The 23,663-nt window shown below is 37.8% G+C and overlaps 2 protein-coding genes across 2 annotated transcripts; one reads left to right on the top strand and one right to left on the bottom strand.

Moving 5' to 3' along the window:
- Positions 1–319: 319 nt before the first annotated feature.
- crip3 (cysteine-rich protein 3) lies at positions 320–10,080 on the top strand. The gene is made up of 7 exons (XM_057344121.1): positions 320–451; positions 2,943–3,037; positions 5,991–6,048; positions 7,320–7,460; positions 8,346–8,420; positions 8,850–8,944; positions 9,475–10,080. The coding sequence occupies exons 1-7, from the start codon at positions 409–411 to the stop codon at positions 9,604–9,606; spliced, it is 639 nt and encodes a 212-aa protein (XP_057200104.1). The 5' UTR covers positions 320–408; the 3' UTR covers positions 9,607–10,080.
- A 50-nt stretch (positions 10,081–10,130) lies between these two features.
- Positions 10,131–22,308, bottom strand: LOC130560384 (solute carrier family 22 member 7-like). The gene is made up of 10 exons (XM_057344117.1): positions 21,928–22,308; positions 21,667–21,770; positions 21,343–21,497; positions 19,674–19,842; positions 11,813–11,936; positions 11,600–11,709; positions 11,269–11,483; positions 10,982–11,090; positions 10,572–10,778; positions 10,131–10,244 (listed from the first exon to the last, which is right to left on the bottom strand). The coding sequence occupies exons 1-10, from the start codon at positions 22,306–22,308 to the stop codon at positions 10,181–10,183; spliced, it is 1,638 nt and encodes a 545-aa protein (XP_057200100.1). The 3' UTR covers positions 10,131–10,180.
- Positions 22,309–23,663: the final 1,355 nt, after the last annotated feature.

Below are 23,663 nucleotides of genomic sequence, written 5' to 3'. Positions count from 1 at the left end.
CACGCAGCTCAAGGGGAGGCGGGATGCGAAATTACGAATTCTACTATGGTAAGTGGATTAATATTTAGACGAACGCTCAGGTCAAACTGACGTTGCTTGGTAACCTATGGTAGCGTCCAGTCACGTGACCTAATTAATATTCAGCAGCCAAGCCGTCATTATAGTAGGATTCGTCAATTTGCCAGCTCTGTAGCTCCACTTACCATCGCCTTTATTTCAGCCAATCAATTAGACGTATGCGCGATACGTCATGTGACGTATTTAATATTCATGAGCTAAGCTCTCAGACTCTTTAAAGTTAAAAAAACGCTGTGGCGCGACTTGTGTTGCACACAGAATGGAGCAGCACTGAGGGACCAGCAGCGAACCGAGAGGACTCGAGCCTGCGGTCAGCAAGACTTTTCCAGAATGACGTCCAGTTGTCCGAGATGCGTTAAGCCTGTGTTTTTCGGTGAGCGTTTTCCACTGGTGTAGACTCTCAATATCTCAACAAAAGTATAAGCCAAGTTCATGTCATTTATTTACAATTGTATCAGCAGCTTAAACCAATTGACTCAACTGGCAAGGGATGTATAATTCATGTCGAAAGGTCAAGGCTAATTTAATTTTAAGAAGGAATAATCTTCTGCAAAACTCGACAGAGTTTGTTATATAACAAGTCGTAAAGCTTATTTGTTCTTTTGAAGTAATTAGGTAATAAGCCGTGTGAATTGTACCCTTATTTTTCGTCTTTGGGGTCTTAATAGCTAAAAAAAACTTTTATATACAGTGTCAGGTTAGATATAAAAGTCCTCTAATATTATTGTGTGTTGTAAGAGACGCAATGAATACATGCAAAGCTAATATTTTCTGGTGTCAAAAACGTATCAGTATGTCTAAGAATATTATTACATTTAATTTATTTTATTGCTGTGGTCAGTTTGACCTTCAAAAACCACTGTCATAGATCACCTTCCAAGTTCAAGATTACTTTGTGAAAGTTGGAAGCAGAAGTCTTCGTAATGGGTTTAACTGTTTTAAAGCAAAAGACGCGATGTAATGATATTACATTTAAAAAAGATGATTTTGTTTAATTTTTTGTGTGTTTGTTAAACGTATGTGATTTTGGACAAAGGAAGTCTGTCCCTGAAAGGCATGAGGGTTAAACTCAGCCTGTGCATTACTGGGTTATTGTTATTAATACTGTAGGTCAACCAAAACTGACCCTGATGCTCTAACAACCCCATAGGATGTTATTCTCTAGTCTGTCCCATCATTGTTGCTTCCTATTTAGTATTCTGTCCTGGCATCCAGTAGCTGCAGGGTTAGTAAATGCTATTGCCCGTGAAAAGAGAACTGGGTGATGGTGTTACGTAAGAATTTGGCAAGGGACTTTATCTGTTGTGCTACTGTTGCAGGTTAGCGGATGGAGTAACTCTTTCTGGCTGTGCTGAAGAGCAGATATGTCAAATTAATGATTTGATATCCCCTTTGAGATTAGACTCCTGAATATTCTCCGACTCTCCACGCTCTCTGTTTGACCTGGCAAGTTTTGCGTGATGGAATGTGTGTGCGAGACGAAGAGTCAGACGGACCCTCGGAATGTTGGCTGGAGTTTGTGAGACATTTGGGGAGGTGGGTTTATTCCCCCACGTGTCTAAAGCACATTGTTTTCTGGACACCACTCTGCCTGTTTTTTAACTTTCCAGCACACTTTTCTTTGGATCAATGATCCAAACTGAACTTCATAGGACACTTAAATCCATGCGTTTCATTCCTGTGTTTTCCGAAGTCTGTGCGGGTTTACTGTGTGTTTGCTTAAAACAGTCGTAAATATTGATTTTTTTACATTTACAAACTAACTCATGGAAGTATTTTTTCTAACACATGGAAGTAATTTTTTCCTGCTGTGGGATTTGTTAGTCAAAAGTCCAAATACATCGGATCAAAGGTTTCATTTTTTAAACACATACGTTTGTTTATTCTGAAACATCGGATAAGTGGGTTGTTTGTTTGATATAAGGGCAAAAAGCAGCTTGAAGATCTGAAGGTCACAGAGAAAATGCGGATGTCAACGCCCGCTTGATTAGAGCAAACCTGAATGCAAAGAGGCATTATCTGAGACCCAGCAGGGTTAGCAGTAAAACAGGATCCACGTTTGGAGCGTTTCTTTAGATGGTCCTGGTTGTTCTTCCTCTGCTTTGATGCTGCATTGTTTTGCACACACACCACTCTGAAGAATCAGTGTTTCTGTGGATAGTTTTTCTCTACGCTTTTGTGTCTCGCAACCCTTACCTGTTTATTACACATTTTTAATAGCCTACTATATAGACATGATCTGAAGTCCTCATTGTAAAAGACCGGTACCTTAAACACACAACTTGGAATCGGTGCTTTCAGGCAGATTTTGCAGCTTTTGTCTGCAGTATGAATCAGACAGTCTGTGAACGGTACTGTCGATCAAGTTGCCTCCTTACATACAAAATTTCCCCAGTTTGAAAATAATATCCTGTACATTTACTATACTAATATAGTCTATCACTACAGTCAATGAGAACTGTCATCTTCAGGTTATATGTAAGGGATAATCCACAGCTAGCCGTGCGTTAAAGGGTTTTAATGCATGACGTGGAGGCCAAGAACCACCCGACGCGAAGCGGATTCAAATCCTTTAACGCATAGCTAGCTGTGGATTATCCCTCTTATACCATGGTCATTTGCCAAGTTAAATCTTTTATTGATGTTTACAGTGAAATTTTAGATCAAACAGGTGAAAATTACAGTGATTTTGTCAGTTCAATTTCAAATGTAATCAAACTTACTGGAGCTACCTGTGCGTTAAAGGGTTTTAATGCACACATTACAGCCAATCAGAATAGAGTATTCAAAAAGACCATGGTATAAAGTATATTATTATACATATTCAGCACTGTTTATATAATACATTATTCTCACTGTTTCAGCGGAGAAAGTAAGCTCTCTGGGGAAAAACTGGCATCGCTTCTGTCTGAAATGTGAGCGTTGCTGTAAGATTCTGTCTGCTGGAGGCCATGCAGAGGTAAGCAGGTTTGCTGCAATTTCATCAAAAATAAAAATAAATCTGCTAGTTAAAATCAAAGCAGCATGAGGCTTTATTTGAGTACAAAATGTACATTATAAAATACACAAATCAGTATATAGTGCACAAAAAAATGAAAGTGCCAAACGTAATGTCTGTTCAGTGGTCCAAAGGAATATGGTTAAGGCCAAAGTAATTACAAGCAATGAATAAATGCAGTTGGATCTTGGACCTAAAGGCTGTTTTATTTTTTTGAGAAATTCATGAAATGGGCCGATTTATTTAATTTCTGATTATTTCTGATTTATTCATTTCAAATCAACACACCCAATTAACAGTAACATTTCATTTTTTTCACACAGAACAAATTTGTTTTCATTGACTTTACAAGTTTTTTGACTATATTTGCATCAGCATGTACTGTATATTCTTTGTGAATTCATGTGTGAAGTTCACTGAATTTAGTTCCTTTTTAGTTCCTTTAAAACTTGTTAGGGCAGACTCCAGTGCTGATGGCATTATGATTAGATAGCACAGGTAACATGTGATCATTCTCTGACAAAAACCAGGATTTAAATATTTAGTTTCTGGACTCTAAAGACTCAGACATTGACATTTATTATAGGTCAAGTGTGCACTAATTTTCACTTCTTCCCACTGACTTGTTTCATCTCTCTTCTTATTGTTCTGACATGTATGATAGTCCTGTCTGATATATTCTACTTCATTGGTCTAAGTTGTGTTGTTTACTCTCTGGGCTAAATTGTTCGTTCACCCAGAATTGACACAGGTCACCAATACGACTGAAATATAAAGAACTGAAAGTTCTTAAATCTCGAGATAGCTGACACATTCACTCAACAAAGACAGGGGTGTCATGCACCTCATATGATTTTTGCTACTTTGTTTTAGACAACCAACAATGTTCATGCACATGCCCTCTCGGTTTGATTGAGCATAACGCATAACATGTCTGAACACAGATAATGGGTATTTATAGTAACGTGATTGATGCTGTCTGGAATGTTCGAGTCTGACTGGCTAAGAGAAATTGCAGTTATTAATATTTAGGGATAGAAAAATATTGTTTATTGTCTATTACTCTGAACCCGAATGCTGAAATAGCAATGAATTAGGGACACAAAACTTTTCTATTTGTGTGTTACACTTTTGTTGAAGGAATTCTTTTTACCATACACTCTTAAAAATAAATGTGTTTGAAAGGTTCTTCACACAGTGCCATAGAAGAACCATTTTTGGTTCCACAAAGAACCATTCAGTCAAAGGTTCTTTAAAGAACCATCTCTTTCTATTTTTTATAATCTGAAGAACCTTTTTCCGCCAATAAGAATTATTGAACCAAAAAGTTCTTCAATGGCATCTAAGAACCTTTTGAAGCACCTTTTTTTTAAGAGTGTAGGTTGTGCAGCACATTTGAGCTATATAAATAAACTTGACTTTGAAAATAAATATCATTTTATACTTCTTATTAATATGTTTTTCCCAGTATAGAACAAAAAAGACATTGACAGGCAGAGACAACAGTGCAGAATCTAACTGACTGTAGTAAAGGAATGGGAAACATTCTTCTACTTTTGGCTTTTCCTACTACAGGAAATTATAAATTATAACATTCTTAACCACAGTAAAATTCTTAGAGAACTGTCATTTTCAAACACACTCACACGTCTGTATCTATAAGCATAAGCACTTTCTCCCTGACACATCCCCCACCCCCCCACACACACCCCAGTATTATTACAAGGACAATAGAGGACAAAGATAGGGTTCATTTAATCTAGAAAACAATCATCTCTCTCTCCCCTCTTTTCCTCCCTTCTCGTCTCTCTCTCTGTTGTTCTATTCCTTTCATCCTTCTCTCTCTCTCTTTCTCTCAGTCGCACACACACTCTTGCACACACACAAACAGAACAGTCAAACACAGCTTTCGTTTAATTATAAGGTAAGTTACGTCTTAAGTTACTTTGTTATGAAGGAGGGTCTTTTTTGTCTTTTTGGATTGACTGATTGAAATGGTGACACACTCACAATGTTTCATTGTCTCATGGATATATTTAGTCTTGTTACTGTGTTATTATGGTCATTGTGTTCTAATTTTTTTAAGAGCCATCTGTGCTGTGTTGAGCAGCAGGAGGTTGTTTTGTTGATGCTGTTGGCTGTCTGCAGGTGTAGACTGCCTCATATTCAAAGTGTTCTTTTGGAAATGACTCCTGGTGCGAACACAAACTATATTTTTAGCAACACTGTGAGCGGGTTTTCTGGACGGGCACTGAGATTTAGACACTCCTAGGGAAGTTTATTCAATTGAATGTTGTTCAATATTGTATTGATCCTTTATTTAATATTAGTCTAGTATGGTGTTTTGGTGTAAAAAGAAAGTGATCGCTATCTTGAACACACATGCACAAGGAAAAAAGTGTGTGTTTGGGCTGACTGAGTCTTTTATGCAGTATGGGAGGGGCAGGAAGGAACAGAAGCATAAACAATGATTCCTAATGACTCCAGCACGACAGCCTCTCATTTTAACACTCAAACACACATCATCTAAAAAAGTATTCCTCCATGAAAATTGTAATTTTAGAAGAATAGTGACTGACAAGATCATACGAATGTATGAATTATAATTTAAATAGATTATTTTTGTAAAATGAATGTTTTGAGAAAGTTTCTTCAGTTTTCTAAGATCTTCCCATCGATATATTTACATTATATTTTAGTGTGCTTTTTAGCTGGACAAATACATTTTTTCAGCATAGCTGCTGGCATTTAGAAATTGTGCAAAACAAATTAAATCTAATAGTACAATAGCACATATAAACAAGTAATAAAACATCACTTGATAAAACATCAGTAATGTAAAATAAAGTGAAAACAAATAAAACTACGATGGAGAGAAAAGTATGCTTTAATTCTTATTCTCTCTCTCCAACAGCATGATGGATTACCATACTGTCATAAACCATGTTACGCAACCCTCTTCGGACCAAAAGGTATATACAATTATAATTCAAATGTTTGTGGTTGTCTTAATTTAGAAGAGACAGATTTGTTTTTATTAAGACTTTGTTTGTATGTGTTTGTGTGTGAGAGAGTGAATGTTCCTGTGCATTTTCCACAATATCTCTGAAGCAGAGTCAGGAGGCTCTTGGAAGATTAATGTTTGCCATGTTTGTTCATTTATAAAAATGGATCTGTTTGGTTCATGTGCCCTTACAGGAAATAAGGGTTTGAATTAGGGCTCATTTACAGACATCTGACTCTGTGACTTTTAGAACAACTTTACAACCAAAGACAGTTCACTCACCATTGGAAACACTAGCCCGTGTCTTTGTTTGTGTGTGAGAGAACGAGAGGGAGCGAGAGAGGAAAAAACAGAAAAAGGCTCAGGAAAAAGATCTTCAGATAAATGTCTGTTTGTTCCCTGCAGTCAGAAAAGATTTCAGCATTTAAGCGTGTAGAAAATTCAAACCTTATTTACCCAAACACACTCAGAACTCATGCAACGTTTATTAAAAAATCAGACAATCCCCTCATGTTTTTTAACTTCTCATGATTGCAAGTAATTATCTTTCATCTAAGCTCATTCAAACATAAACGTTCACACTAAAAAATTATACGTAAAATCTTCAGAAAGAGAAAGAGAACGAGAAAAAAGAGAGATGTAGACAAGCTTGATGGCTGAATTGGGGGAGCAGTAGGAAAATATAGTCTACTGTACACTGTTAAAAAACAATTTTTTACTGTTGATTTTTACAGATTTTTCACGTATGATGTCTGATTTTACTGTTTTATTAATATATTTGTCACATTTTTTTTAAATACGGTCAAAAAACGTCAAACTACAGAAAAGATTGCAAATTTACAAGAAAAACATGTAATTTTACGGCGGAAACTAATATTTTTACAGTATATTTCTGGGCCCCAGTTGCCAGTTTTCCATTTTTTACAATCTATTTTTGAAAATTTGCAAGAAAAGCAGAGAAAACCATGTAATTTTACAGGGAAAACTTATGTTTTAGTGTATGCTTATTTTGTGTTAAGTGTTAAGCTTGTGTTGTTGTATACTCAATGGAGATCTTGATTGCGCTTGTATGCGTAAGTGGTCATGTATCATTCTTAGCACACACAACTTTATTAGAATGAGCAAGAAGATATTTTTGCGTAATGCTTTCTGCTTTAGAAGAGTCTGAAACTTAGATATGAGCTTTATAGCTCTCAAAGTAACAGAAGGGTTCTCATTTTTCTGTCCTCTAATTGGTAGGTGTGAATATTGGAGGGGCAGGGTCCTACATATATGACACGCCTCCACCGACACCTGTTAATAAATCGTGTAACAGCCCTTCAGAAGGATCGCCGACTACTCCTTGGACCAACTCGCAGATCAACTATAATCAACCTAAAGGTAACAAACACACGCAGCACTTTTCAAATGGGGGAGTTTGAGGATTTTAAAGTCATAATTACATGTCCTGTTTAGGAACAACAAACGCCCTATGCATATATATAGAAACACTCTTTCAACCTGCATTGTTCCACACAGTCCATAATACATCAGTACATCCTCAGCACTTTTAAACATACATGCTCTCACACTGAGTGCAAGGGAGGAGAGGCATAAAATACTGTGTGTTTAGTGATGATGGGTGTGGGGATAGCTGTCTGAAGTGACCCCCTTGGGATTTTACACAGTGGAATTTTAATGGCCTCTGTTGATTGGCTCCCTTCCTGAAAAATGTCCCCTTAATAGGTGATTTCCGTCAGGCGGGGGATATGGGAGGAATGTTAGGGGAGGGTTTTAGGGGCACTGTGAAAACGTCTGGAGAATTGTCACTGTTTTCTAATCGCATAAGCTCGGCCCCTTGAATTTCACTGAAACTATGTTGAGTTCATGCTGATAAATGAACACGGGAGATGAAATTATGATTTAAAACTGACAGAACTCTTGACAAAATTCTGTGTTTAAAGTGATAGTTCACCCAAAAAATGAAAATTCTGTCATCATTTACTCACCCTCTTGTCATTTCAAACCTTTATGAGTTCCTTACTTTCGCAGAACACACAAAAAATGTATTTTGAAGAATGTTGTTACTGGCACCCATTCACTTGCATTGGTTTTGTGTCCATAGAAGTGACGATGGGTGCCGACGCTGTTCGGTTACCAACTTTCTTCAAAATATCTTCATTTGTGTTCTGCGAAAGAAAGTCATACAGGTTTGAAATGACAAGAGGGTGAGTAAATGACCATTTTTGGGTGAACTATCCCTTATCCATGTTTGTTTATTTGTAGCTTCTGCTACTCCTACACGTATGTTTGCCGGAGAGACGTATATGTGTCCCGGCTGTGGAAAGGCAGTGTATTTTGGTGAGTCCAATGAATTTTACCCCAGACTTTTCAGACATTTGAGAACTTTAAGGAATTTCTGTGGTTGCTGTGTGTGTGGTTTGGTGCTGCTGTGCAATGTGCAGAATTCTGTATGAATGTGTCCACTGTAAGACTTTAAAAAAGAAACATCAAGATTTACATTGAAACACTTTTATTTGTTTTGTACGTATAGAGAAGTTGTAGTTGTATTTCAGTGTTTAATGTCATTTGCACTAAAACACAGCATTACATTATTTGTGCATCATCTGTCATTTTTTCCACAAAATGATACTCTGATTTCTTTTCCAAATATAAATGTTGTATTTATTTTTACTTTTAATGTATGACATTAACTCCATAACAGCACTTGTGTATCCATATGATGTAATTTGTGATGTAATAAGATGATGTCATGGTCTAATGCTACAGCTGAGAAGGTGATGTCACTGGGTCGTAACTGGCACAGACCTTGCCTTCGCTGTATGAGGTGCAAGAAAACACTCACACCTGGTAGCCATGCAGAGGTACTCTCAAACACAAAATCTATTGTTTCTGTTAACTTTCCTTAACTGATCTTAATTGCATGTGTATCTGTATTTCTACTATTTAAAATGTTGAAATATTATTTGACATAAAAAATCACATTACCTGACTTATTAATTTGAGATGAAACTATAGGAGCAATAATTGAGTGATTTTTATATTTTTAATTGTATTTGATAACATACAGTATTGTGCATTATTAGTGCAATATGTTGTCGCTGTCTGTCCGAAACCTTAAATGTCCATATTTCCTGTTTTTCAGGAAATGGAAAAAAAACAGTACTTTTTAAATGATTAAATACTGTGTTGTCAAAGTTGACAAACACTTTTTAATACTTTTTATTGGTTAGATATTTGCAAAAACACAGTGACAAACAGAAAGGCCGATTAATAATAATCATTTATGGCAAAAAAAATCACAAAATATGGAGATACAAGGTTTCAGAAGGACAACAGCCATATACTAAAATGACTGCGTTACTCATACACTCTATTATTTACATTATCACAGCATGAGGGCAACCCTTATTGCCACGTGCCCTGCTATGGGTACCTTTTTGGACCAAAAGGTGTGAACATTGGAAAGGTGGGCTGTTACGTCTACGGAGAAAATAGAGAGAATGAGATGCCAAGCGAAAATTAAGTCAAACACTTTTTTATTTGGTACAGAGATGTTTTTTTTAACATCATTGTAATCTATATAGTGTTATTTTACTGCACAGATCATGGTTGCTGCCATTTACATTTATGCATTTGGCAGACGCTTTTATCCAAAGCGACTTACATTGCTTTATCCTATACATTTATACATAGGCATGTGCAATCCCTGGGATCGAACCGACAACCTTGCGTTGTTAACGCATTGCTCTTACCACTGAGATACAGGAAAGCATTTAAGAAAAAATCTTACAAAGCGACAGTTCCCATCCTATGTATATGTACATATTCATACACTCGCACAAGCTCCCTTTCACAAACACACAATACACAGACTCCCAGCTTCTGTGTATTCATTCACAGGCCTGTGTAGTGTCTTATTTAGAAAAAGGTTGTAATTATAACTTGAGAAAGCTGTAAATCCTTTACTTGTGTAACTAATAAAGATATTTTAAAAGAGCTCTAGAATTAGTTTTCAATATGCACAGAGTTGAACTTGATGGTGAAACAATTTGATAAAAACGTACACAATTTGGAACGATCTCAGCAGGTCACCGTCGTCATTTTTCATTTGTCGTAATTGTTTGGGTTTCTTCGTGGTTGTCATGATTTTTGAGTTTTTCCCTGTTTAACATAACAGAGACAAGATTTGATTAGAGAAAACTTACAATGGACACACGTTAACCTTTCATTGTGATTGTATTTTTAATGTTTGGTCATTATTTATTTTTTCTGTCCTTGCACCTTGGTTTATTAGTTATTCAGAATATTAAGCAGAATAGTTTCTAATTAAGGCCAATTTTCTTGTAATAATCTGAAATAAAAAAGATGGTATCCAAAAATGGTAGAAACCCAAATGTTTAGGGCCTGTGAAGTCTATATGGTTCTGTGCTGATGAGCCTTCTACCAAATATTATAGTATATATTTTAGGTTATGACTTAATGACTTACTCAGTGCCCTCAATGTCCTCTATAGTCTCAGGTAGACATCTGCCCCGTGTCTCAGGTAACTGCCAGGCCACCAGACTACCAGAGAGAGCCACACAACAGAGGGTGATCTGAGGGAGATAGCTCAAAAAGCTGTCCAATAGCAGGACTAGAGGAGCCAAAGCCACACCCAGACGACCCAGGAAGGAGTTATAGCCCAGCCCATTTTGCCTGCAGGACCCACAAATGCATTACACTTAATGTACAGTAATAAAACATAAATGATTATATGATGCATGCCATGCTTGACCTATATCTTTTGATATCCACATTAATTATGCAATATGTTCTAATTAGTGACATCGAATAGTCTAGGTTTGAATTCATAGTTTTTAAGTTTATAGTATATAAACATTGAATTTACTCTTGTTTACCTCAGGACAGTGGGGTAAAGCTCAGAGCTGTATAATATAATTGTAGCAAAAGCAACAACTGAGAAACCTTTTCCCAGTACAGCAACCACAGTACGTCCAACCTGCTGATCTGAATTTAGTGAGAGAGAGAGAGAGTATAATGAACATGCTATGCAAAATTGAACAAAGATATAAAAAAACATTAATGACTCGCTGAAAAATATACGTAGCTATTGCAAAAGAAGATTTTCGAATCATTTTATGTACATAAATTTACATCGTTTGCCATTGTCTGTCATTTGTCTCACCTCTGGGTATGAATATGTTAATCATGAGGCTGATTGCAGCCAATAGCAGAGCTCCAGTCTCTGTTCTACGTCTGCCAATCTTTTCAAGCAGATAAAACAAGCTCAGTTTAGCTGGAATCTCAATGGCTCCATAAACAAACTGAGTCATGTACAAGTTCAGCCCAAAGCCTGAGATGTTAAAGCCAATTCCATAGGTGGTAGTGGCAACACAAAACCTGTAGATAATAAAATACATAATTTAATGTCCAAACAAAAAAGCGAAGATTCATTTTGTTCGTAAGGTGAGTACATAATTTTCAGTTGGACGGTTCCCTAAAGTTCAGTTACACACCATATGGTTCCTGTAAGCAAAGCCAGTCTCCTCATTTTAGGGGTTCGGATGATATCCAGGTAAGAATGTTTCCTTTTTTCTGTGTTTGTAGTAATGATGCTAGAGAGAGCCTAGGAAGAACAGATGGGAGAGGGTAAAGTTTTTTTAAACGCCTAGAAACGTTCCTGCTTTTCCCAAGGGGTCATGTATGTTGGTCTTTTCAACAGGTCTTACCTCAAATTCGATGCTTGATATAACTTCCTCCCTATGGTTCATAACTGCACATCTATGAAGATAATAATGAGCTTTTTGTGTTTTTCCATTGACCATCAGCCAACGAGCCGATTCTGGAACCCACCTATATCAGAAACGTTTTGTCTGTGAAACATTGTAGGACTAAACCTCATACTGACAACATTAAGTAATGCTGTACTAGGACCCTTATGGGAGTAGTTAGCCAAAAAACGACAATTTATTCACCCTTATGCAATCCCAGATACACAATATATGACTTCATATCTTCAATTGAACACAAATGAATAATTTTATATTCCAATGCTGCTTATCTTTTGAGGTATTTCTTTGACCAGTTAAACACAAAGAAAGATATTTAGAAGAATGTTAGCAACTGAGATTTCTGGGGCACCCAGGGGCGTAGCTACATGGTGGCCATGGGCAGAGGTGGGTAGTAACGCGCTACATTTACTTCGTTACATTTACTTGAGTAACATTTTGGAAAATATGTACTTTTTAAGTAAAATTAAAAGTGTGTACTTTTACTCTTACTTGAGTAAATTTCTAATAGAAAATCTGTACTTTTACTTCGTTACATAACTTACATTGCGTGACGTTCCTTCGTTCCTTCATTTTAAAATGTGCTTTTTAAAATGCGTTGTTTATTTCAAGGTTGTCATCTCTTTTTAAGGGCATTCCCGAGTGATCGATTCTTTTGAGTCGATTCATTTAAGAGAGCACTGCAGATGTTCTAGAATCTAGATCATCTTAGGAAATGCTCTGAGTTTAGTTCATGCTTTAGTTTGACATGGTCTATTATTCTAAATAAGTTGTGTAAACTACATTGACATCAGGACTAGATGAAATTTACAGAAATGCTTGTCTCTTCTGTGTTTGTCTATTCTTTAGTCTCTCTAGTATATTGCAAAGATATCTGTTTATGATAATTAAAAATATCGATTAAAATGTAATATTAAAATATTGGCGTTAATATTACGCGACGCTCCTGCTTCAAGCTCCTGCTTGACGCTGACGCGCTGCTCCTGCTCCCGGTATGAAAGCACTCATTTGATAACATGCACGCCGAAAAAAATACGCGCTGCTCTCGCTCTGCTCACGCGTGCAGTGTGAACTAGGGGTAGTATGGCGTTATTATAATGACAAATGTCGCGAGCGCATTATTACAAGGCGAGAGCGCATTCTTGTCATACGAGCGCGCGAATCTCTCCGCTCGCACGCCGATTTCCTTTGCTCGTGCACAAAACTGGACGCGCGCTTTCAATTATACGCTGCTCTCTTATGAGTTTTCTCTCCTCTCGCTCAGTGAGCGTGTGCGCACTCAAAATGCGTGCCGTGCGTCCACGAATCCTTTGGTACTCTTGCTCTCGAGAGGTCCTCCTGTGTGTTCCAGGCATTATAGGCTGTCAAAAGTAGTCAACCAATCAGGGATAGGCTTCCACGGCGGGCCAATGAAAACGCGACCTCTTACATGGCATCTTATTGGTTGAAAGTGACTCGACGTTTTCAACGAAGCAAGATGGATCCACCACGTTCTCAGGTAACAATATTAATATATTTGATGCAACATTATTAGTCAAATGTGTATTAGAAATGAACGGGGCATTAGGATGCTTTATAGGCTACATATAAACTTCAGTTTAACTACCATGTTATTCAGACAAAACAGGCCAACACCCTCAAGTTCATGTGGTCCTCATGCATGTCCTACACTAAACATAATATTGTCAAAATAGTACTAAATTGATTACCGAACAATTTAGATTGGTGTCTTAAGTTAGCTTTATTCTAAAATAATATTTACTACAAGTAACGGTACATATCAAAACAATAATAGCACTGGAGCATTTGGAAATATCATATAATATTCTATACCTATTTGGTTATGCATTTAATGCGTTTGCAGACAGACACTGTAAGTGTTCTGCATTCAGTGTTCCAGAAGTTCAGGGCATAAAACTGAACTACTATGCAATATACCAAACGCTCCCCTACCGTTCATTTCTAATATACATTTGATTAATAATGTTGCATCAAATATATTAAAATTGTTACCTGAGAACGTGGTGGATCCAGAGGCGTGTTAAGACCTCATGGTGCCCCCCATCCACCCACCTACCCACACGCAAGAATCCACTCATTAAAAGATTTATATATTAAAAGATTTTATAAGAATGAAACTCAGCAATTTACAATATACTATTTTACAAGAATTACACATTAACATGACACTTTTGTAGAAAAGAACACGAAACACAACTCTTCATCAAGCATTTTTAACAATTAGGCCTACTGTAGTTAAGAGGTCGCGTTTTCATTGGCCCGCCGTGGAAGCCTATCCATGATTGGTTGACTACTTTTGACAGCCTATAATGCCTGGAACACACAGGAGGACCTCTCGAGAGCAAGAGTACCGAAGGATTCGTGGACGCACGGCACGCATTTTGAGTGCGCACACGCTCACTGAGCGAGAGGAGAGAAAATTCATAAGAGAGCAGCGTATAATTGAAAGCGCGCGTCCAGTTTTGTGCACGAGCAAAGGAAATCGGCGTGCGAGCGGAGAGATTCGCGCGCTCGTATGACAAGAATGCGCTCTCGCCTTGTAATAATGCGCTCGCGACATTTGTCATTATAATAACGCCATAGGGGTTAGGGGTAACACCCGTTTCATACCGCACGCGTAAGCAGAGCGTAGGCGGAGCGGCAGCAGCGCGTAGGGAGAGCGTTAGCAGCGCGTGCCCATTGTCCTTTCATACCGGCAGCGTATGCACCGCGCTGCCTGGGTAACTGTTACCACAGTACAACAATGCAATTTCACATTACGTTATTTACAAACATCAATGAGCAAAATATCTCCCAGAACTTCATCAAAGCGCTTTTAAGTAGATTTCATAACTATGATTTGTTATATCCGCCTGTTTCATGCTCTTTTAGATCTGTGTAGTACAAGTTGTAAATAAAAAGCCATGGTGCTTTGAAGGATACGAAGTCACTTAAGGGTTAACTCACCATAGGAGAGAGTGACTGACTTGTGATGCGATCGCTTTTCTCTCACACATACGATATAAGCATATAACACGATGTCTATGTAGTTTTATCTGTTTTTTCAGAAGGTTATGATGACAGTGGGTTTCAGACAGTAACCTGACAGCGTAATGCGATCGTTTTCCACTCCTTCATTTGCAATATAAGCATAACATCTAAGATATACTTGTATTATAAATCCTTTAAATGTGCTGTTGGCAAAAGTCTTTTTGAAACTCATGGAGACTGTTAAAAACACATTAGACACCACTTACGTGCTTTAAATGTAAAAGTGTTACTTTTTCCTGTCAATCCATGTGGATTTTGTCCGTAAAGAATGCACTGTCGCTTTAATTGAGCGTTAGCAGCGCAGCAAAAATAGACTCAGCGCCGAAATGATCGCTGCACTGCTGCTTACGCGCCGCTTTTGCTCCGCGAGCACGCGCTGCTTACGCGTGCGGTATGAATGCTCTCATCTGTTATCGAAAGCCAACAGGTTCACAATTCGCGTGCTTTTGATCGCCGTATTAATATTAAAACGCCGATTTCTTAACGCCGCCAGGCGTTAATTAAGCGCCGCCTGGCGCTAAATTAACGTCATACGCCACCACGCGTTAAAATAACGCCGCACGCCGATCGACGTTAAGTTAACGTCACACGTCACTCAAAATGCAAACTTATTAGCTAATATACATAGCCCCTCCTCTTCTGGGTTTGCGAGCTCTACGGCAAGTCGGAGGCTCGGAGCATCCAGTACAATTTCCAAGGGCGCTGTTTACTTAAGTTAACTGGGGGTCTGGCACGCGATGAAACCGTCTGACCGTAGAGTCACCTCAAATCCATATCCATCTTAACTTTGTGGAAAACAAAAATGTAAAGAAATGAAAGAAAAACCAGCTGAAAAGAAAAAGATATAACTAATGCAGCATGTTCCAGGAAGCAATGTGTAAATGCGGGTGCGTAAATAATGACACAATTTGGAGTGAAATAAGTCGTTGCTCTTACAGGTTAGCTCGGTTGGCTCGCAGTCACATGTTACGTATTTAGCTGGTTCGAGTCCCGCTCGGACCACTTGCAGACTTGTACATCGTTGGTCTTGTTATGTTTATCTCTGTCACAGGGATTTTTTTTATATTTCAGCATTTATTGCGTGGTTAATATATAAAGAAAGTCAGGAATAAGAGCTCTTTTTCCACAACAAACTTGCAGGATATTCTAAGTTTCTTAAGCGCTCCCGACAGCCTCGCCAACAGCCTTTCAATAATCACCTTAACGCACATCACCTGCCCACTTAAATTTCATTAGCACGCGACCACTCACATTACCTACGGGACATTTTGCCATTTACCTCCGTGAAGAGACTGACGCTATACCCTGTGTGGAACTGACTTTCAGCCGAGCGTTTAGATATAATTCATTTTACTCGACAAAGTATATGAAACAATATAAAAATGACGACCATGCTAACTTGAGTGTTTATGCATGTTCTCTACTGGAGAACTACTATTATGTGAAGTCTGCTTTATTAACGTTTTCTTCCGTTAATAAAGTTAACAAAAATGCTTTTATTCTGTATCCGTTTACAAGGCTGTCGGGAGCGATTAAGAAACTTAATGTACGTTTGTTGTGGATATAGGTTGTTATAAGTAATATAATGAGTAATATATTAATGTAAATGTCACACTATCCAGGGCTTTTTGTGTTGTATTCGTTTTGCACAGTTACTGTAGCTGCATAAATCGGCTTAATTTGTTTTCTTTTAGACTTCACTCCGTTGACCTGTATTGAGGCTCTGTATAAGTTTTCAATGCAGGCTAAACAACTAGCTTTTATTTATTTTCATTTGACAATGTATATTTATCTAAGATGGCTAGGTGTCTTTTTCATTTTATTTTTGCATAAAGGAAACACTTTGTTGTAATTGCACCTGTTGTTCTGCATTAAATAAATAAAACAATATATATTTCCATTTAAAACGTCTGTCTTTTTCACTTAAAAACATTATATAATAATAACCCCAAAATAGCGCCTTGCGCTCAGGGAATGAACGGCGCCTGGTAGCTCACAAAAGGGTATTAAATCATAAATCTTTCCGCTCATTCTTCTTCACTGCTGCTTGCTCCATGCTGGTGGAACGATCTTCCAGATACAGTCCGGTCAACCACGTCTCTCTCTTCATTCAAGAAACAACTTAAAACATATATTTTTCGTAAATGGCTGGTAAATGTTGACAATACAAAAAATATTTGAGACACAAATCTTGTGTATTATCTAATATGCGCACGTTTTGGATGTTCAGTCAGAGTAAGATCATTTTTGTGATTTATAATCTTTGAATAACTCTCAACACCGCACTTTATTTTCTCTTTTACTGTATTTAAGTCCGTTAACCTAATAGTCAGACTCATTTTGATTGAAGTGGACATATTTTGCAGTAATATGATGAATGCAATTTCTTTGGCCATAGCCTAAATTGTGCATTAAAATGCACGATAGGCTTTTTAATTATGTTTTTGAAACATACGCCACCAACCCTGAATCCCGCACATTCCATGAGCTGAATAATATAAAGAATGTATAATATTATTTATTTCAACTGGAAATGTGGCTGTTTATTTTTAGTAACGCAAGCCTCTTTGCAGTGCCACACACGGTATAGCGTCAGTCTCTTCACGGAGGTAAGCAACATGTCCCGTAGGTAATGTGAGTGGTCGCGTGCTAATGAAATTTAAGTGGGCAGGTGATGTGCGTTAAGGTGATTGTTGAAAGGCTGTTGGCGAGGCTGTCGGGAGCGCTTAAGAAACTTAGAATATACTGTAAGTTTGTTGTGGAGAAAGAGCTCTTATTCCTGACTTTCTTTATATATTAACCACGCATTAAATGCTGAAACATAAAAAAAAATCCCTGTGACAGATAAACTTATCAAGACCAACGATGTACAAGTCTGCAAATGGTCCGAGCGGGACTAGAACCAGCTAAAGACGTAACATGCGACTGCGAGCAAACCGAGCTAACCTGTAGACTAACAGCAAGGACTCACTTTACTACTAATTCTGTCATCATTTACGCAACCGCGTTTACACATTGCTTGCTGGAACGTACTGCATTAGTTATATGTTTTTCTTTTCAGCTGGTTTTTCTTTCATTTCTTTACATTTTTGTTTTCCACAAAGTTAAGATGGATATGGATTTGAGGTGACACTACGGTCCCCCAGTTAACTTAAGTGAACAGCGCCCTTGGAAATTGTACTGGATGCTCCGAGCCTCCGACTTGCCGTAGAGCTCGCAAACCCAGAAGAGGAGGGGCTATGTATATTAGCTAATAAGTTTGCATTTTGAGTGACGTGTGACGTTAACTTAACGTCGATCGGCGTGCGGCGTTATTTTAACGCGTGGCGGCGTATGACGTTAATTTAGCGCCAGGCGGCGCTTAATTAACGCCTGGCGGCGTTAAGAAATCGGCGTTTTAATATTAATACGGCGATCAAAAGCACGCGAATTGTGAACCTGTTGGCTTTCGATAATCTGTTAACATGTGCCCCGAAAAAAATACGCGCTGCTCACGCTCTGCTTACGCATGCGGTGTGAAACGGGTGTAAGATGCATGTCGGAGTTTACGGAGTGCTGCGCAGATCATTTAGCGTATAACACACTGACGCAAACAGTCTGAGCGCTATAGCTGACAAGCTGCTAACCGCTTCATGACAGTGTACTGTCTGTGTACCATGGAAGTTCATCGCGAGCAGAAGGATCAGAGTAGGGTTGCACCAGCCATTCGTAAGTTCTTTCTTAAATGTGAACGTAAAGTCCACACTAGAGGCTTAGTAACTACTAGCTAGTTTGTAACTAAATCTGTATGTTATTCTGTTGCACCATTTGGTCTTAAGGCAGAACGTAGCTAGTAGTTCGTAAGCTCTTCGTAAAGTAATGCGTAGTCGCATATGACGTTTACCTTCAACAGTCCAATAACAGCCTTTAAATTCGTGAGAAGTTGTTGAAATGTTGTGAATTTCAAAACATTCTTGATTTAAACTTATTTTACCTCACATAATAACGGTAAAACAGATTTTATTATACCTTTCATGAATAACATTTAAAAGTAGATTAATAAACAAATGCTGTTTAAAACAATACATAATGCAATAATAAATGACATGCAATATGGGTGATTTCATTTTACTGCCAACCGCCAATTAAATAAAAAAATTATTTCATTTTGACGTGCACAACACAGGAGCGCTAGGACATAAATTACAGTAGAAGTTAAAGAATTTCTGTCAATAAGGATTTTTGGTCACCCTAATAAAATGACTGGGCCCGGTTGCATAAAGCACCTTAAGTGTAATTTTCCCTTAAGTGTGTCCTAAGTATACCTAAAGTTTTACTTAAGTTATTCTCCTATTGTCTTTGGCAAAGGAAAATCACCCCTTAAGTGTCATACTTAAGGGAAAAACTTAAGGTGCTTTATGCAACCGGGGCCTGGGTCTTACCTGGCCACCTCTAAAAAAAAAAAAAGTTCTGGCTACGCATTGACTACCATAGTAGGAAAAATGTAAGTGTTAGTCAAAGGTGCTCCTGTTTGCTTTCACAATTCCTCAAAATATCTAATTTTGTGTTCAACAGAAAAATACAATATTTTTTCTACTATGGCAGTCAATGGTGCCCCAGAAATCTCAGTTGCTAAGATTCTTCCAAATATCTTTCTTTGTTCAACCAAAAAAACTGCAGGTTTAGAACAACTTGATCATGAGTAATTCATGACAGAATTTTCACTTTTGGAACATGTCTAAAAGGTTTATTTTAGAAATATTGTGTTTACCACCAGAGGATTGTGCACAGAAGTAAAGGTGAAGTGACGGCCACTGTCAACCATCTCCAGTCTCTCACACAAAACCCAAAAAGAGATAAAGCAGTGGTCCCACTGGCCCATGCTACACTGTCAACCACACAAACCAGTCTTCTGTGCTGAATGTCTACCCACTCCACATCTGAAAGAAAGAACACAAACGAACAAACAAAATTTAACAAAAGTAAATTGTTCTATAGACTATGGTTAAGCTGCATATACTGTCACGATTGTGCAGGCGAAGAAGAACCCAGATGCAGGCAGCGGTACAGGGTAACAAGCAAGACTTTAGTAAGGGTAAAACAAAAACTCCCACAATGGGGGACAGACAAGATAACTCAGAGACTCTTCCAAAAAAGTAAACAAACCTTCCCACGTGGGGGCAAAACCAGAAACAACCAGTATTCGAGTTGAGGGGGGATGGCATCCCCCTTTGAATTAAAGATGATCAAAATCATCTCCCTTCTAAAACGGCCATCCCCCTTCCCATCCCCTGTAAATAGTAAACATTTCTCTAATTGAATATGGGCTAGGTGACTGCCCTCTTATTTTATAAAAAACCTAACTTGACAGTAGGCTATACTTGACTTTTTGCTCATTCTAACAAAACCACAATGCCATTGTTTTCTTCATATAGAGGATAACCATGGTCATGGTAAATCCAATCCACCACCCCCCCTGATTTTTTTTACAACTCGAGTACTGGAAACAACAGTAAATAACTAAACTAGACAGGGTATGTAGACAGGGTATTTAGACAGCGCTAGACTTACTTCAGAGGTAAATACACACAGGTAAGCACAAAGGTACAAGTACAACGATCGAGCACAGGACAATGAACACAAGGGTATTTTATAGGGAAGCAAACAAAGGAAGATAACGAGGGGCAGGTGAGGAACATGTGACATGGCAGGAAAGCAATACGGTAAACGAGAGGGGCGGGGCCAATGACGAGACACGAGAAAGCACATGGCATGTCAATGATAAACAAACCATGACTTTCTCACACTTAACATAAGGGATCTGTCACGATCCTGCCACAAGACTAGAAAATCATGAACAAGAAGGCAGGACCATGACATATACATTCATGACAAACTGAGTTGTACAAATTCACCCATCGTCTATTTTTCTGTCCTTTTTTTCTGTAATGTTTAATATGGCAAGCCAAATTTGTAAATACTGCATTACTTTGTACAGAAAGTAGTTAATAAGTAGTGCCAAATGTGTTGTGTTCTCATCGTCACTTTGCTGAGAGTTGTCTCTCACATACATAAGCAACAACTTTCAGTTCATCTCACAGAGATATATATATATGAAGCGTTTATTTCCAAAAAGAGATAATTCTGTTTTTAAAAAAATCAAAAATCATGTTTTTTTTAATGTGCATTCCAGTTAACATCAATCAAACTGCTGTTGGTTTGTTTTGATTTAAGCCATAATAACTAAAAAAATACAGCTAACTAACACAATAAAAACATGATAACAATAAAGACATGATTTTTGATTTTTTTTAAACGGAGTAATCTCTTTTTGGAAATAAACTCTTCATATATACAAAGTACATTTGTCAGTTGTAAGCATCACATTGCATGAAACGGTGTGAGATTAGAAAAAACAAAAACAACTGAGGGATTCTCACTGAGCACAGAAGTGATGATGATGATGCCAGTGATGGTAAATCCAGTGAAGAATCTCAACACTGCAAACATGATGAAGGAGGAGGAAAAAGCGCTGGCCACTGCAAAACCCATTGCTGATACATACGACACCAGCAGCATCGGCTTACGGCCAAATCTACATAATGAACAGAAGCCATGCTAAGTGCATTTGCAATGTAACCATTTCATGAAGACATTACTATAATACTTCAAATTGATTAAAAATCCCAATCAAATTAATGTTTTAGTTATTTAATGCTACAGGTCTGTAAATAGTTTTTGAAAAAAGAAAACTGAAACACCACCTGTCACTCATGCCTCCAAAGAAAACTGCTCCAAACATCACTCCAACAAAGAAGATGGTGGCCACAGCTTTATTCAGCCCTCTATTATCACACACCAGATCCCACTTTGCAATAGAAAACAGCTTATCAAAACAAATTGTGTTAATACAAAAGTTGACTAAGATCAGGTTTGATCTTGCAACCTTGTGCAAAAACGTTTGCACAGTCTCAATGTTTAACCTTTTGGATAATATGAAGTACATTCTTAAATATGCATCTCACCTGTGTGGCCAGAGTGCTGCTGAATGTACTGTTGTCATACACCCATCCATTCTGACACCTAACAACAGGAAGATCTGTGCTGCTCGATGAATTTGAAAGCAGTTGGTACTGAGGATGAGAGAACATGTGACAGGAAGCAAGAGTCCCATCTTCCTGTTTTGGAATACTGACAGTCAGCCTCTCCTCCCGGCTCAGATTCCCAAAGATCCCGTCAACATCCAAAGAGCTGATGTCACAGTGATGGGACGGGATGGCAGCGATAAAGTTGCTTAGCAGGAAGTGACATGGGGTGATAAATCGTCCTATAAAATTGATGCAAATAATCATCGTCTGGAACCTGCCAAAGCCATTCAATTCAGTAAGCAGATCCTCAAACTTCATCCTTCTCTGGTGTAGTTATTGGATCCTATGTGTCCGTTTAAGAAAACCATGGGTTATGTATTGAGGATTTGTTGTTCTTTCAATGGTTGGTAATTATAAGCCAGACACTGGTTGTACTTTGACCATTAAATAAATGTCAGTTACATGTGTCTTTGTGCAAAACCAAGCATTTGCGAGAAAGGGTGAAATGATTTCGAAATTTGGGATGATTTATCCGCTAACCTTTTGTCGTGCATGTCTTTTGAAAGGCAATAGCATGAAGAATGGGAAGAATAGGAAAGTACTATAACCAGATTACTGCTTAACAAACAACAATGTGCTTTCAAAGCATTATACAGCACGACATCCACACCTCTTTTCCTTAGTCATCCCAGATTAAGTGATTTGACTGAACTGTACAGTCAAGGATACGCCAGTGCCAACATTGTCTTTACAGCCTTTTTGCTACACTGATCAATGTAAGACTTTGAATCTGTATCTTTCTTTGTAAAAATCATGAATGCGGTCAGGCTACAATTTTATCCAAACCTTGTGCCCCAGGTCTCACAAACCTTGTAAATCTTGTAAGAGAAAGTAAATTCTGATGTAGAGCTCTAGGGTGTGAGGAGGACCACTGATGTGAAAGGCAGACCTACTGTATAAGATATCATCATCATGGAACATTTCTTTGATTTCTGGGACTCTCAAACTCATTTTTGTCAAATTAAATGTTGGATTTATGAATCAACATACAGTGATTCTGCTTTAGTTACTCATTCTACAACACACATTATAAAACAGCAACATTGCCATGTCATTCCAATCCCTTCTTTTTCTTACATTTTAAATCTTAAAGCCCAAAGTCATCACTGTTGCTCTAATATTGATTGGCAGGCTCTACAGAACTCTATCTTGGAATTAACTTAATTGTTTTTGACTAATATTGTGTTTATAAGTTCATGCACATTTCCAGTTTACACTGCTTTTTTACACTGTTTTTTGTTCATTGGATGTTGTTTCTCCTCATCTCTTATTAGAGACGCTCGACACTATAAGTCCTAGTTTACTGTCAACAATCATTAGCAGTTTAATCAGTGGAATAGTCCCATCCTATTTTAAGCATGCCACTGTGCAGCCGCTCAAAAAACCAAATCTTGATCCAACAGTTTTAAATAACTACGGTCCCATTTCTAAATTGCCGTTTTTATGAAAAGTTTTGGAGAAGGTTTTGTTTAATCAGCTTTCTTCTTTTCTACAGGAAAATTGTAATTTCGATAAATATCAGTCTGGCTTCAGACCTCAACACAGTACAGAGTCTGCATTGCTAAAAGTATTAAACGACTTATTGTTGATTGTTGATTCCGGCAATTGTGCTG

This window comes from Triplophysa rosa, linkage group LG10, assembly GCF_024868665.1.
Source record: "Triplophysa rosa linkage group LG10, Trosa_1v2, whole genome shotgun sequence".
Lineage (NCBI taxonomy): Eukaryota > Metazoa > Chordata > Actinopteri > Cypriniformes > Nemacheilidae > Triplophysa > Triplophysa rosa.
Note: the sequence above shows the minus strand (reverse complement) of the source record. Positions and strands in the feature narration are given on the sequence as shown.

What these genes read in the sequence shown, in the direction of transcription:
- crip3 (XM_057344121.1), top strand. Translation starts at nt 409, where the DNA reads ATGACGTCCAGTTGTCCGAGATGCGTTAAGCCTGTGTTTTTCG. An exon ending in AACCCTCTTCGGACCAAAAG is followed by an intron (nt 6,049 to 7,319) that starts GTATATACAATT and finishes TCTAATTGGTAG; the next exon opens with GTGTGAATATTGGAGGGGCA. An exon ending in TGGAAAGGCAGTGTATTTTG is followed by an intron (nt 8,421 to 8,849) that starts GTGAGTCCAATG and finishes CTAATGCTACAG; the next exon opens with CTGAGAAGGTGATGTCACTG.
- LOC130560384 (XM_057344117.1), bottom strand. Translation starts at nt 22,308, where the DNA reads ATGAAGTTTGAGGATCTGCTTACTGAATTGAATGGCTTTGGCAGGTTC. An exon ending in CTGTGCACAATCCTCTGGTG is followed by an intron (nt 11,937 to 19,673) that starts GTAAACACAATA and finishes TTTCTGATATAG; the next exon opens with GTGGGTTCCAGAATCGGCTC. An exon ending in TTGCTTACAGGAACCATATG is followed by an intron (nt 11,484 to 11,599) that starts GTGTGTAACTGA and finishes TATTATCTACAG; the next exon opens with GTTTTGTGTTGCCACTACCA.